General features: G+C 55.0%; 1 protein-coding gene and 1 long non-coding RNA gene across 2 annotated transcripts in view; one reads left to right on the top strand and one right to left on the bottom strand.

Annotated features, from left to right (window-relative positions):
- SCART1 (scavenger receptor family member expressed on T cells 1) overlaps nucleotides 1-14,076 on the bottom strand; it is a 28,634-nt gene extending 14,558 nt beyond the window's left edge. The window contains 4 exon segments of the mRNA XM_070469826.1: nucleotides 12,493-12,698; nucleotides 12,700-12,787; nucleotides 13,446-13,483; nucleotides 13,485-14,076. Coding sequence (XP_070325927.1) covers nucleotides 12,493-12,698; nucleotides 12,700-12,787; nucleotides 13,446-13,483; nucleotides 13,485-14,032 — 880 coding nt within the window. The 5' untranslated portion in view covers nucleotides 14,033-14,076.
- LOC139036012 (uncharacterized) lies at nucleotides 6,938-10,633 on the top strand. Its single transcript, XR_011488692.1, has 2 exons — nucleotides 6,938-7,445; nucleotides 7,532-10,633. It is a non-coding gene; the product is annotated as an uncharacterized lncRNA (long non-coding RNA).
- Nucleotides 14,077-15,808: the final 1,732 nt, after the last annotated feature.

Here is a 15,808-nt window from a genome sequence, read left to right as displayed (position 1 = left end):
CCCAGTTCCTTGCAGAGGACAGTGCCGGCCTCGACTGACTGTGGGTCACAGGAGGTTAGTGTCTGGTTGAAGTGCTCCAGCGCAGGCGCTCCTTCCACCCACCAGCTTTATCACCACCTCCAGACCCCCTGCAAAGGAACGCGTGTCAGAGAAGAAAGGCAGCCATGTCACTGGTCTTGCAGGTACACCTCTCAGGCTGCAGGGTTCCTGCCTGCTCCTTGGGGAGTGGGTCCTCCCTGTTCCTCACGGCCAAGCTCCCAGGTCCCCCACCTGGCTCCTCCACTGTGTCCAGAACAGTCCCCAGGAGTCCTGGCTTCACCTCCGAGATCCTGCATCAGCCTTTCAGCACCCACCCCTGCCCTGCACCTGAACATTCTACCAGAGGAGAGGATGCTCACCTCCCCCACCCAATAAACTCCACTTGCCACTCCCGACCCCCACTTCGTCCAGGATCCCAGTCCCACCTCAGCCTTGGGCACAGAGAACCCCCACCACCCCCTCACTTCCATGCCCCCCAGCCCCCTCATCCAGCTCCCACCCCCACTTCCTGTTGATTATTACTCTTCTCTGAAAGTCTACACTCCCACCCCCATCCCTGACCCCACAGCCCTGATTGACCCTCCTTGGAAGTGTTGCCAGGTCTGCGTGCAATTCCCTGCAACCCACCCACCTGCCCATGAGGGTCTTCCTCCACGCACACATTCCGAACCTACAGCTTGATGCATGTAGGCAAATGCATCCGCGTGTAACCACCACTCAACCAAGACCCAGCCTTCCCACTCCCTGAAGGGTCAGGAGCCTGGCAAAAATAGCCCGCCCACTAAGAGCGTCAGGCTCGGTTCCCTGCTGAAACTTTGGGCACTTCTGAGCGCCCCTCCACCAGCCAGGCCAGACTAGCATCTCCCTGACTCCCTGACCTGTGCATCGGGAATCTCACCGCCACTCTTGAGTCATCGGCCTGCGGGCCACACAGATGTGATTTGCCCAGATGGATGCTGCTTAGAGGACTGGGGGGCTTCTGAGCCCAGTCCCCAGGCCACGGGCCCTTCCTGTGCTTCTGTGAAAACTGCATACCCACGGCTAGTGGTCCCTGGGGCCATGGCACTGGGGCCTCTTCCCCACCTGCTAGGAGCAGGACTTCGGGGTCACCCGGCATTCCCAGGTCCAGCACAGGCCCTAGTGCGGGTGTCAGAGGGAATGGAGGGAGGGGTGGCCCTTACCCACACACATCACGGCTGGCACCCAGTGGTGGCACCCAGTTGAGGGCCCCAGGTGCCCAGAGCGCACTCTTGGATGGAGGCCTCGTTGCCCTGGCAGGTCAGGCCATGCAGCCAGGGCCGAGCCATGATCTCAGGACCTGGGACCTCCCTAGGGGCACCCAAGGGGGCCCCACAGCCCAGCTCCCTGCAGACCACCACGGCCTCCAGGGAGCCCCAGGTGTTTGTGCGCACGGTGCTCAGCTGGCCTCGGTGTCAGAGCAGCAGGATCCTGTTGCAGTGGGTGATGTGAAGGAAGATGGTCAGCTGCTCCTCGGGGGCCGCTTCTGTGGGAGATGCAGGCTCCGGTCAAAGAGCGCCGTGCGACTCTGCCCCCAGACCAGAGGGGTCTTTCCAGGAGCCCAGGAACAGGCCCCTCAGAGGCCCGAGGTCCTTCTGTGGGACAAGTTCAAACCTGTTCTGAGTGAGGTCCTAACACCCCTAGCAGCACTGACCATTTCGGGGCCTCTGGGCTGGCCATGCTGGGGTCCTTCTGCCCCAGCTCAGAGGAGGCCCCACCCCAATGCCTGCATCTTCATCATGAAGGTGCTGCAGAAGGAGCGCCAGGGCATCTGCCCCAACTCAGGCCAGATCCCTGGACCTTGGGCCTCTGAAGCAGCATCCAGGCCCTTGTCTCCAAACCTCAAGGCTGCCACCTCCACCCCCAGAGGACAAGGGGGCTCTGAGAGCCCACCATGGGGGCAGGCGAGGACCAGGCCACCGTGACCACCCTCCCAGGGCTTTCCCAGCAGGAGAGGGAAGGTATTCATGGTTCCTGAATCCTCATGGAAGAAGGCAGGACATGGCTGGAGGGGGCTGGGAAAAGTGTGGGGACCTCAGGAGGGCAGGCTGGGGTGGCTTGTGGGGATGGTGCTCAGGCCCAGGTGAGGGTCAGGGAGAGGGAGCAGGTAGGTGAGCATCCAGGGACCTCAGGTGTGGAAGGGACCAGCAGCAAGGGGCCAGAATGGACATAGCGCTGTCTACACTGCCCCCGAGGTGGAGGGCCCATCCTCCCTGCCTGCCCATTCAGGTCACTGTGTGTGTGACCCGGCCTGGATGAGTACCTCCACTCACGGGGGCCACACCCAGCCCCTCTGGGCCCTGAGAGCAAAATTCTGCTCATGCCCCTTCACCCAGCTCTCCAGAGACGGCATTTGCACACTCACACACTCACATACATGTGTGCACAATCACTGGCACACTTGAGAGGGTTCAGAACCCCCTCTGTCCCTGTCTGACTCTCGAGGGGTTTGCTGCCTAACCGGGGCAGCTGTGTGGCCAGAATCCATCTGCAACAAGCCCAGAGTGAGGGCCAGCCCCACTCTGGCTCCGGTGGGAGGAAGGCCCGGCAGTGGCGACAGCTGTTGTGTCTCCTGACAAGGCTGCAGCTGGAAGATCGGGCTGGAACACACAGCGTGTGCAGGACACCTCTATGGGCAGGAGCAGCACCCCGCAGCCCCAGCCCAGAGAAAGGCAGGGAGTCAGCCAGGTCAGGACATTGGGTCAGGGCAAAGCCGGCTGGGGCCACTGCTTGGCTCCGTGGAGGCCTTAGGGGATTTCCTTGAGATGAGAGACTGGCTGTCAGTCTGAGACTCGGAGAAGGAAGACTGAAGGACTCCTGGGAGACCAGAGAGGCCAAGAGAGAAAGATTAGGAATGGAGGGAAGTAAAGCTAAACCCGACCCCCTCCCCACCTCGCAGACCCTCCACGGCTCCGGGCCCCCGCACAGAGGGAGGAGGGGCGTGACCGAGCTCCTTGGACCAGATGGTGGAAGCCTCGCGGGGGTGGCAGGGTGCGCATGGGAAGACGGGCAAAGCAGGGCACAGGGGAGGTGGTGAGGTGAACAGTGTTGGAGGAGATTCCATGGTGATATTTTTACCAACGAACCATATTTTTAAATCGTTCTACATTGCAAAACATCTTCTCAAGAATCATGATCAGTCAGAAATCTCAGAACTGAGGCTGGACCCTGGCCCAGGGCATGGGAGCCCAGTCCAGCCATGCCCAGGGCCGAGCAAGGCCCACCCTTCCCGAACCCGCCCATCTCCAATGACCTTGGAGCAGGAGCAAGACACTCACCTGGGGGAGCAGCCTAGAGGGTGAGCACAAGGGGCCCAAGGCCCAGGAGGCAGAGAGGGAGCCTCATGATGCCGCCTGCCCAGCTGCTACAGCGAACGCCCTGGGGCTGGGCTGCTGCCGAGCAGGCAGAGGCTGGGGCGAAGGGGCCAGTGAGGGCTCAGAATTTATCAGTGGCTGCGCCTGCGATGCTGCACACGGGCAGCCAGTGGGTTGCACAGCCCTGCACACCCCCTGGACCCCTGTAGGTGCAAGGAGGGCGGCCCTGGGCGGTGCCTCTCTCAGGACAAGCGTGCCTCCCGGCAGAAGGTGCGGCCGCAGAGGCCTCAGGGGCCGCCCCCGCCGCCTGTAGCCCTGAGCCGCCGTCACTGGGAGGCGTGCAGCTCTGGGGGCCTGGCTCCACTAGGGTGCAGGCGGGCAAGGTCCCTGAGCCCAGGACAATACCAAGCGGCAACCTGGAAAGGCAGCTCCGTGCCCAGCGAGTTACCTGAAGTGGGCGTCCTCGGCTCTGGTGGTGCGAGGCCTGCCCGGTGCCGACGGCTGAGTGCCGGGAGGGGAGAGCAGGAGTGTTTCTGTGCCGGAAGCGAAGAGACGGGAATGCCAAGTCCGAGGCAGTGACTAAGCGGAGAAACCAGCTCAGGCCGAGAAGGCAGGCCTGGTGGAGGCCCCGCACCCCGCAGAGGAGGCCAGCGCAGCCAAGGCGGCATGCGCAGGCTGACGGTCGGGGCAGAGGGGAGACAGCGCACGTCCAGGAGGGGACGCTGGGAGTGGACGCTGGACCAGTGGGAGGAGGGGCTTTGGGAGACCCAGGGAGGCTGCAACCCTAAGTCAAGTGGTCAGGGAAGGCTCGGGAATAAGGACCTGAAAGAACGCAGCTGGGGAGTGTCACAGAGAAAACTTCTGGGGCAGAGGCAGCCAGTGTCTAGGCCCTGGGGTGGGAGAACCTCACCTGGTCCTGCAGTAGCCGGGGGCCCTGGGGCTGGGGCAGGGGAGGGGAGGAGAGGGCACACGGAGATGACTGACCTCCATTCGGGGCACGGAAGCCCCCGGGGGCCTGAGAGGGCATGAGCAGTGTGACCCTCACTCTCCGGCTGGCAGGGGAGAAACTGCAGGGAGACTCTAGGAGGGCAGGCAGGGGCCCTGGCCAGGGCTAGGCAGGGTCGTGGCAGGAAGAGCCCTTTTGCAAGTGAAACTGACCATATCCACCAGATGTGAGGGGGGAAGAATCGCAGGTGGACCCAGGGACTGAAGGAGCAGAGGTGAACTACAGCCAGAGACAGGCTGCTTTTGATACGAGGTTGGATTTTTCAAAGATAAGATTATTTGTGTTTGCACTTTGTTCAGTCACTTCAGTTGTGTCTGATTCTTTCCGACCCCATGGACTGTAGCCCGCTAGGCTCTGTCCGTAGGATTTTCCAGGTAAGAATACTGGAGTGGGTTGCCATGCCCTCCTCCAGGGGATCTTCCCAACCCAGGGATTGAACCCCCATCTTCTGCATCTCCTGCACTGAAGGTGGATTCTTTACCAGTGAGCCACTGGGGAAGCCCAGCATTAAGATATAACTAACACCAAGATATAATTAACATACCATAAAATTCGCCATCTGAAACTGTAAAATGCAGTGGCTTTTAGGATATTCACAAAGTTGTACTATCACCAGCACCATCTAATTCCAGAACACTTTGTCACCCCGAAAGGAAACCCCGTGCCCACTGGCTGTCACTGCCCAGCGCCCTCCTCGCTCTCAGCCCCGCCATGCACCTGGCCTCGCCCCGGATGCGCACAAACGGAATCACGCGTCGTGTAGGCTCCTGTGCCTGACACTGAGCTTCGCGTGCTCAGGGGCTTCCCCGCTCTGTCCTGTGTTGGTCTGGTACTCCTTTCACGGCTGAAGAGCGCTCCAGTGGGTGGATGGGCCACCCTCCCAACTGTGTTAATGGACACTTTTGGGTGTTATGAATGATGCTGCTGTGGGCATTTGTGTACAAGTTATTGTACAAACACACATTTCCACTTCTCCTGGGTATGTACCTAGGAATGGAACACCATGTGGCGGCTGACCTGAGGCGGCCTCTGAGGCTGGAAGCCTGCTTCCCAGAGCAGCTGCACTGCTCCCGGTGTTGTAGCCCCGCATTTCAGGAAACAAACCCACTCAGAAGGACAAGGCAGATAGTGGAGTGCAGTTTATCACACAGGCGGGCGCAAGACACAGTCTCCTTGGAGGAGTTCAGGAAAGGTCAGAAGGAGACACCGCGTGTCCGTCCACTTCCCGGAATCCCTCTCGCCAGCATCCGTCTTGACTGAGTGATCGTTCTGACTCAGAGTCCCTCCTGGCGGCGCACGCATCGCTCAGCCAAGATGGATGCTAGTGAGAGGGATTCTGGGAAGTGGACGGACACGCGGTGTCTCCTTCTGACCTTTCCCAAACTCTTCTGGTTGATGGTGGCTTATTAGTTCCATATTCCTTACCAGGACCTCCTGTCATAAAAAACTCATGCAAATGGTTACTAGAGAGCCCAGCCAGGGTGGGTGGTTTCAGTCAGTGTGCTTCCCCTAACACTCCTAGCCGAGGACCCTGACCAGTTTTTGTGAAAACCTTATATACCCTAAGTGTACATGCCCAAATCCACCTCCCCAAATTCCCTGAAACTAGTCTGAACAAAGGAAAAGAAAAATACAATCAAAGTTAACCCATGATTCACATGCCTTAAGCCTAGGTAGTTAACAACAGGCCTGTGGTCATACCCCAATAAGCATAATAGAATGCATGGTTCTATTCGGTTACACAGAGAATTAGGGTATTCTCTCAGGAGAAGACTCTTGAGAGTCCCTTGGACTGCAAGGCGATCCAACCAGTCCATCCTGGTTAAAGGAGATCAGCCCTGGGTGTTCATTGGAAGGACTGATGCTGAAGCCGAAACTCCAGTACTTTGGCCACCTCATGCAAAGAGTTGACTCGTTGGAAAAGACCCTAAAGCTGGGAGGGATTGGGGGCAGGAGGAGAAGGGGACGACAGAGGATGAGATGGCTGGATGGCATCACCAACTCGATGGACATGAGTTTGAGTAAATTCTGGGAGTTGGTGATGGACAGGGAGGCCTGGCGTGCTGCGATTCATGGGGTTGCAAAGAGTCAGACACGACTGAGTGACTGAACCGAACTGACCTGAACTTTAGGTTATGGAGAGTATAGGTAGGAGCCCTGGGGCTCTTCCTTCTGGGGGCCTGGTTTTCCAGTTGGTATGTCTTTTCCATAGATACAGTACATAGAGCTCAAAGTCCACAGTCCGGCCCGAGATAGAGTCCTGCTTTCAAGGCGGAGCCTGTTCTGTCTGCTTCCGCCTTCAACATGTCTGCCTCCCGAGTGTGAGGGCTCCGATTTCTCCGTCTCCTCCCTACACTTGTCAGTGTCCGTGCCGTTTACAACAGCCCCCGTGGTGGGTGTGCAGTGGAGTCTCCCTGGTTTTGTTAGCGGAAGCACGCTGATTGAAACCGCCCACCCTGGCCAGGCACCACAGTAACCATTTGCATGAGTTTTATGACAGGAGATCCTGATAAGGAATACAGAACTAATAAGCCACCACAAACCGGAAGAGTTTGGGAAAGGTCGAAAGGAGACACCGCGTGTCCATCCACTTCCCAGAATCCCTCTCGCTAGCATCCATCTTGGCTGAGCGATGCGTGCGCCACCAGGAAAGACTCCGAATTAGAATGATTGGCCAAAGACCACCCAGAAACCCATCCCATCATCATAAAACCCCAGACTTCGAGCCACGCGGCAGAGTAGTTCTCCTGGGTTCCCTTACCTCCTGCTCTCCACCGGGGTGCCCTTCCCAATAAAATCTCTTGCTTTGTCAGCACATGTGTCTCCTCGGACAATTCATTTCCGAGAGTTAGACAAGAGCCCAGTTTCGGGCCCTGGAAAGGGTCCCCCTTCCTGCAACAAATGGCGACTCTGGCGGGACTCTTCTTCGCTGAGACTGACATCCTGACCACTCGGGGTACTCAGGGGCCAGCTTGCCTGCCAATGGACCAGACCCAGCGGCCACAACTGGGACCCTTTTGTCCCTGGTCTCCTCCTGACGCGGACAACTGGCCAGGGTGCCCTGACCGGTAAGGAACAAGAGACTTTATTGACCCTCTCCCCTTCCCTCTCTCTTTCCTCTCCTTAGCCCTTCATAGCCTTCCCGTTTTTCTAGTTCCCCGGTCCTGGATGCAGGAATCTGGTCGAAGGGCCTCAGCCTGAGCTGTGGATTGGAGACTGATCACCTCCTCTTGGCAGAGAACTCGAATTCTGGTCTGGTTTCTGGTAGGGCCGAGTTCCAGTCCTCCCTTCTCTGGAAGCCCAGGGAAAAGTCCCGTAACGCCTGGGTGTCTGCAGGCGGAGGGAGACGTCTGTAAGGCCACGCCTTTTGCCCCCTTTTCCCGCCTCCTCCTCCTCCTTTCAACCTGGCTTCCTTTCTTCCTTTTGAAATCTTTGAAGACATCTGAAGTACTGTGTCTTTATAGAAGGTTTTCTGAGAGACTGCATTCTTGTATTTAAGGGAGTGTCTGATGAGGACTGCCAGGTTTATATGTATGTGTTTTAACTCTGTGTTCTGTGTTGTGATTTTTGATGGCCATTTTGCTTTGTGTGGCCACCATTTGGTTTAGACCTGCCACCATTTTGTTAGAACTTGATTTTCTTTCCCTGTGCCTTGAGACCAGGGCTCTCAGGAACACTTATCTAGACCATCTCTAACTCCTGAGACTGAGGGAAAATGGGAAAAAGCCTTTAAATTTCTTATTTCAACTTTTTTATAAACTAGTAAATTTTATATTGTAATATCTAATTCATGACTAAACTTAGAAAATGAAGCTAAATCTTGCACTGAGTCTGTCTAAATATGTCTTGGTATGTCTTTGTCTCCGGGTAATATTTTTTAGGTTAATTTGTACGTGAGCTCTATTGAATTGGCTTAAAGAAAGGTAAGCACTTACAAATCAAGTAATTCTAAATTAAACAATAAATTCCAGGTTCATGTGAACTGGGAAATATTCTGTTTTAAATACCTGATATTAATGTTTGTTTGTTGACCTATCTAATAGAGACATGTTTTAGAGTAATTAACATGAAGTAGAACATTTTCATTGTACCTAGGTTTAATATAAGTTAAATATTATATCTGTTACAAGTTTGTCAACAAGGAAATTACCTGGAGTGAAGAAACTTCTAAAAAATGTAAATGAGATATGAGCTTTTATATAAACTCTATTAGGAATAATTATTCTTTAGGAATATCTGTCTAAAATAGTCTCTCCTGATTGGCATAACTTGAATTTCTAAGGGTTGTGCTAAGTATGCTAAGTGTTGGAAGTCTATTGAATAGTTAGGTCATTTCCAAATAAAATAAGATTTTGAAACATTTACTACCAAACACTGATTTCCTTTTACAGAGAAACTAAAGAGATTTGGGAGTATAAATGAATAATGTTTGATGCCATACTAAAATGCTTTTAAGAAAGCAAGGGTTTTAGAAATTATCACTGGTATTTATGCTCACCAATCTATAAAATGCTAATATAAAAGTTAGCTCTTGGTTGCTAAAGGAAATCAGTAAGTGTGCTTTCAGTAAAAAAAAAAAAAAAAAGGTATGAAAAAAATACTAAAAAGAGTTATGCATGGTCAGGATTTTCTAAAATTGGATTACAATTAGTTAGATAAATGGATTTTGTTAGGAATGACACGTCATAAGAAAACTGGCCAGAGTCAATTAGGTCCGAGATGGCGGAGCTGACCTTCACTCGACCTTGAGCCTTGGTGTTTGCGCCCATTGTGACATCAACAAGCTGAATGATACACCCATCAACGTTGACTAAATCTGACCAAATGTTCTAAACGCTTTTAATTGATCTTTTCGATAAAACTTCCTAAATCGAATTCTTTTCAAGTTCCTTTGACCTCTAGCTAACTTTGGGGTGCTTCAGAGGGCCCCTGAAACATCCCAAAGAGAGATATTAAACTGTGTTTATTTGGTTGGTTAAATTACATGAAAAAGATTATCAAATGAGTAATAAATCCGCTCATGTTATAATGTATGGTCAAATTAATACAGATATCCTAGAAATTATATGGAGTTTTTAACATTTTGATATGTCATTGGTATTCTAATGAAAAACCTGATGACTTCACAAAAGCTAACAAAGGACTGAATGAACCAGCAAATATGCTCATAACTTTCATGATTTCTATCTGAAAAATTACAGGTTTGAATCTTGCGTTTTCCGGGAGTAGGGAAAACCTTCCTCTCAAACTAATTATGAAAATAATTTGGTAAAATTATATGTTTTAAACAAAAAAATTATATTTTCTGTCTGACTCCTTGAGAAATTTGAAACCCTTAGGTTTCCAGTAAGTTTATCAAATGAGCTAGGAAGTTTATCTCACTAACAGGTACAAAATCTCAAGGAATTTTTGAGACCTTGAAAAGGGAAGAATTCACCTAGATTTCTTAGGCAAAATCTGTCATAAGCCTTTGGTGTGAGTTCCCAGCCCTGTTTTATTTTAAAAGTTCAGTCTGAGATTCTATAAATATTTCAGCAAAATAAAAAGTCTGTGATCAATTATGGCTATATAAATCATCAGACCAAAATTAGTGAGAACAGACCTATTTTGCAAACAAGCTAGCCTGAATTTGGTTATATTTGATCAAAATGAGGGTAATTTTAGGGAGAAAAAGATGTTTCAATAAATGTTAAATCCCAGTTTGTTAATGGAGGTCTAGCAATGGAGGTAGTAAGACTCATTTCTTAGATACTTCTTTGCTGTTATGTGACATTATTGTAAAATTTAATTGAATTCTTAAAGAACACCCTAAGTTTGCTTCTGAAGCTTATCTCAGTAATCTATCTTTGGATGAAGATCAGATGCCCCATGACCTGCAACCAGGACTGGAAAAAGACATAATTTAAGGGACTGTCTCCAACTTGGATGGAAGGACTTTTTTATCAGGAGAAACTACACTACACCAGGATGAAAAGATGAAGACATCAGAGGTAGACTCCTTGCCCAAGATGCTGGACCTGATTCGTATGATCATTTATAATGTTTTCTTGACTTCTTAGACCTTTGCATATAAATCAAATGCTTTTCTATCATAGGCCTGATCCTATGCTAATTTTAGAAATCAATCCAATTGGGTTTGTGGCCAATCACCTGTATCTAGTTCTGGGTTACCTTAGTAAATTTCTCTACTACAAGGCTCTAACTGGTTGGCCCTGAGAAAATTTACTTAAAAAAAATTAAATTATAGTCATATTCAGGTCACTGTGATATTACTAGATGGGATCCCCTCACCAGGCCAATCAATGCCTGCTCTGACTCTGGCCATAAATTTGAGCGTTCTTCTATTACTCACGCTCAATCAATAAGCAAAGTTTCAGCAAAGGAGGAAAAATCTCCCACAATTATGTGATGGATTTAAATAGATAAAACCAGGCTATGGTAATTTAAGTTTAGTCTCCTCTATGTTGGAAACAATTAAATCATACTAAGGATAATCAGTCTAGCAATACTAGAAAACTGGGCTATGTGCTTTATAGACAGTGTCAATATATAATTTCCCTAGGAGATAAAGATTCGTACAGAGTGGGCTAAGTCAGACGACCTGGGATATGCTGGGCTACATCTAATGGAAGCTCTTAAGTCTTACTTGTGACTTTACTAATACTGCTGGCTATATTCTTTGTATTTCACCTGTTTCACAAAATTGCTGTTTCTTACACTGCCAAATGTGTGACTGAGGCCCCTGATAGGATAATATATAGTTCCCTATGAGATCAATGATGGTAACAGTGTAACTCTAGATATGGGAAGAATCAACAAGAGGGGATGTTTTCCTGGACCAAGAGGCAGTAAGACAGGTGGTCCAGAGAATTCTGGATACTGCTTTATGGCCTAGTCCAGTCACAGCACATTGAGTGGCCTGTCAGCAAAATCTTTGCCAAACCTGAGAATGGACATTCTCAGCACCATGGGATAAAATGGTCATGAAATGCCCCCCCTCAAAATCCGCATCCTGGCCGTGCCCACACTGGTGCCCCAGGCCCCGAGGGCAGTGGAACAGCAGGGGCTCATTGCCCACACAGCAGAAGGCCTCAGTCCACATCAGCCCCGAGCCCTGGCTGAAGTGGGCGCCCTTGGGTGTGGACACAGCCGTGCCACACTGCAGCTCCCGGCACACCACGTGGGCAGTGGTCAGGTCCAGGTCAGCGTCACAGACGGTGCCCCAGGTCAGGCCACGCCTCACCTCCATGCGCCCAGCACAGGAGTGCTCGCCACCCACCAGCCGGACCTCTATGTGTCCTGGAGGAGGAGACCGTTCTGACATGTACAGGGCTTCTCAGCTCAGAGCGCAGCCCTGAGCCCCTCTGTGGACCCTGAGCAGTCCTGCCAGAGGCGATCATCTGCCTCCAGCAGAGCCTGCTGAGCACTGGGAGAACCGATGGCCAGAGACCCTCTGTCCCCATCAGAACAGACGCTGCACAACCTCTGCCTGCCCTGGGCGGTGGCATCAAGACCCTCCTTGTCTCAGAGGCTAGGTAATGGCCCCCTGAGGCATGCCCCTGAGGGCACCAAGGAGAGTGGACACTTTACCTCATTTCCACCCAGAATGTACCAGGATCTAAGAGACCAGATTGTTCCCACTACTGACCCTGACTTGTGTGAGACCCACAATGGTCACAGTCAACGCAGCACAGACGCGGCACACGGCCGGGACTGCACCCGCCCTCGGCTTCCGGCCCGCAGCTCTCCTGGGCCACCCTGCGCTCCCGAGGCACCGGCTGTACGTGCCCCCAGCTCCATCCTGTGCCCTCACCTCTAGGTCTCTGTCCAAAGCGAGGAAGAGCTACAGAGTCCATTCTGTCTCAAGGAGACTTTCCTGTCTGCCTTCACTCACCTTCCCCAGCCTGCTCTCGCCTCCGCCACAGCAGGTGGGCTGCACAGAGGCCATCTCCCCCACGTTGGCACCCCAGGCCCCAGGCAGGACTGGGCCAGCGGACGGCACTCCCAGGGTGCACTCTGCTGCCGCCCACTCGGAGCATGAAGGGATGGCCAGCCCATGGCCAGCTCCCTGCTGTCCCCACCCCACCCCACACCAGGGTGGAGGGTCCACCTCACCTGAGCAGACCAGCTGGGCATCTCTCTGGAAGTCGCAGCCACTGCAGAACTTGTTGTTCAGTCTGCAATTCCGGACGGTCAGCTCATCGCCCACACAAGTCATGTACTTCCTGGCGACGCTGCCATCCTGACGGGGGGCCTGCAGGGCAGGGCCGCACCCCAGCTCCCGGCAGAACACCGCGGCCTCCTCCCGGTGCAGGCCACAGACGATCCACCCCGTTCACATTGCTGATCTCAGGGAGCCCCGCACAGGGGCTCCGGCCCTTCACCAGCCGCACCTCCCGGAGAGTGCCACGTGCGGAGCATAAAGGGCGTCGCGCACAGTGCAGGCTCTGCTGACCTCAGGCCTCGACGACAGCCATCCCCAGCAGGGCCCGGCCCGGGCCAGACCAGCCCTGTGCCGCGCTGAGGGGTCAGCACGGGGCTGCTCAGAGGCCCTCCTGGCTCAACAATCTCTGGACACCCTCGTTGATTTTTCAACAGATGCCTGCCTTCTTGCTTTGCTCTGGGCCCCACAAACCACCCTGTGGGTCAGCTCAGACAGGACGTGAAGTGCCAGACACAGCCCTAGACCCTCCAGACAGACCTCCAGGGAGAACACTCGAGCTGGAGATGGTGATAAGATGCCTGCACAGTCCGTGGGGCCCCCTCAAGTGTCGCCCCCACCCCTGCCTGCATGTCCACCCCCTCACTGCACTTCTGCCTGCTTGTGCGATCTCCCTCCGTCTCTCCCTGGACAGCAGGCTTTGTGCAGCCATTTCGTACCGTGTACTCACGGCTGCATCCCCAGCACCCAGAACGCCGCCACTGCCTTGTGAAGAAGGGATTTCTTAAGCAACACGGAGGCCTGCTGACTGAGGAAGGAGGGAGAGCCGAGAGCCGGCCTGTCTCAGATAGCTCTGGGAGCCCCACCGAGAGCCCCGCGTCCCCCCACACCCCAGCCCGTGACCTACTGGAGCACAGAGCCGCCGCCACCCACTCGTGGGGCATCGCTCTTCGTCCAGGCCCCCAGGCCGCACCCCCAGAGGGAGGCCTCGTCTCCCCTGCAGGACACGTGGAGCCAGGGCCGCACCGCCTCTCTGGGCAGCAGGACGTACTTGGGGGCACCCACGGCCCGGCCACAGCCCAGCTGCCTGCAGACCACGGACGCCTCCTTCAGCGTCCATTCCCAGTTGCACACGTGTCCCCAGGCCCCTTCATGCCAGACCAGCACCACCCCGTCACATGGACTGGGCCGGTAGGCCAACCGCAGGTCATCAGGTCCACCTGCAGATGGAACAAACGGGCCAGTGAGGGCCGGCAACAGCAGAGAGTCGGTAGTGGTGACGACAGTGCCTGGGGCCCCTGCCAAGGCCTGACTCGGAGGCCTCCGTGCAAAGCCAAGTCCCGCACCGCAGAGCCGTCCAGAAAGGTGGTGGGGCAAGGGCCCTGAGTGCCCTCCTTGGCCTGCCGGAGCCCCCACATCCTGGGTGACCGCAGGCCTGAGGCGTGGAAGTCCCCTGTCCTCTGCCTGGCACGGCGGGCTCCTCCCATCACCCATCCCAGCCTCCAGCCGAGGGTCATTTCCCAACAGCCGCACAGCCCCTCATCTTCCTGCTCACCCCCACCCCACATCTCTGACTGCCCACCCCCTGTCCCCCAGCTCACTTTCCTGGGGGCTGCCTCCTGGGTCTCCAAGAGTCTCAGCCACCCCCTGACCTTCCAGTCCCTCCGGGAGCAGGGTTGCACTCCTCACTAGGGCCCTGCACCCCGGTCTTTGCTGCACAGCCCCCTTTGTCTCGGACCCTGGACCATCCTCCTCACCACACCACAGCCCTGGAAGCCCCTCATCTTGGCCCCTGGACCCTCCATCATCCCACCGAGCCCTGGGCTGATGCAGGGGGTCAGATAGCCTCCACAGGGACAAGTATGCTCAGCTTGGGCCAGACCACCTCCAGGGCCTGTCCCGGACTCGTGGGGCAGGAGAGAGAGGGAGACCCCCGGCCTTCAGTACAGAAGGCACACTCCTCCCACCACCCTCCAGGCCTTCATTCACCGCTTCCACCCGCTCCCAAAGCCCCCTCACACCCACCCCTTCTCCTCTGGACATACATGTGCACAGTGTGTGCCTTTTTAACACAAGCCAGCACCCCTCCCGCCAGCCAACCTCACTGCGCTTCAGAAGCCAGCCCCCCACCCTTCACGCGCTCCAGCATCACCCAGACCCCGCCCCACCCAGCGTGTCCCTCTGTCTGGCTCTGCCACCTCCTGCTGGGCCCTGGACCAAGCTGCCCAGTGGCCTTTCCTCCCATCAGCTCCCAGGGCACCGCACGGGGCCACCCTCACCCCCTCCCCAGACCCAAGACACACTCACATGCCTCCACACATAGCTGCCCAGCCTCCTCTCACACGCATCCCTGCCTGTACTCGGCATTCACTCTCCACCACTCTCCACGCAGACCCACACGCAGACCACACGGCACACTCTCACCCAGCCTCTCTGTGCTCTCTCCCAGCAGGACACCCGTCCACAGCTCCTGCTATGACCTAGCTCTTGGCTTCTGGACCCAGCAGCCCCCACCCCCCACCCTGACGTGGCATCTCTCCGGGACTGGCTCTCCTCCGTGGCCCAGCACCAAACCACATTCACCATCACAGCCGGGCGCCGCCAGCTTGCCTACACCCACCCACCACCTGCCTGCCCCTAGGGAAGGAGATGGGGCAGCTCCCTGCAGAACCCATCAGCATCCCCTGTCTGTCTGGGTCACTGGGGCCAGGCGCCAGCCATGTCCCTCACGCCATCTGGACTCTGGCCAGCCCTGCATCCTGGACTCTGAGTGGCGGAGCCAGGGGCTCTGGCTCACCGCGGGTGGAACCTGCTCAGGCAGCGCAAGGACCAGCATCTCTGGGTGTCTGCACTCAGGAGCCCCACATGTCTTCGGCCCTAGGACGTGGCCCCACTTGGGCTGAGCAAGGCCCCAGCAGACAGCAGACAACAGGGGACCGTCATACCCTAGGGCCTCAGCCTCTGTGGAGCAGAGCCTCCAGAAGGTTCCATGGGCAGAGGAAGGAAACTCTTACCAGTGGGGGCGGCCCTGGTCCTGAGGAAGAAGATGCCAAGTCCCAAGACCCAGAGAGCCACCTTCATGGCCCTGCAGCTGCAAGCCAGCTCCGCGGCTCAGCCTGTGCAAACGCGGGGATCACAGTCCAGGGCGACACACAGAAGCAGAGCCATCAGCGGCCCCTCAGGACCAATGCTGCCATGAGGGCCTTTCCAGGGCATATCAGTGGCTCCGTCTCCATCTATGGGCAGAGCAGCCAATGGCTGGTGGCCCCG

This window comes from Odocoileus virginianus, chromosome 7 (assembly GCF_023699985.2).
Source record: "Odocoileus virginianus isolate 20LAN1187 ecotype Illinois chromosome 7, Ovbor_1.2, whole genome shotgun sequence".
Taxonomy (NCBI): domain Eukaryota; kingdom Metazoa; phylum Chordata; class Mammalia; order Artiodactyla; family Cervidae; genus Odocoileus; species Odocoileus virginianus.
This window is presented reverse-complemented; position numbering and strand designations above follow the sequence as displayed.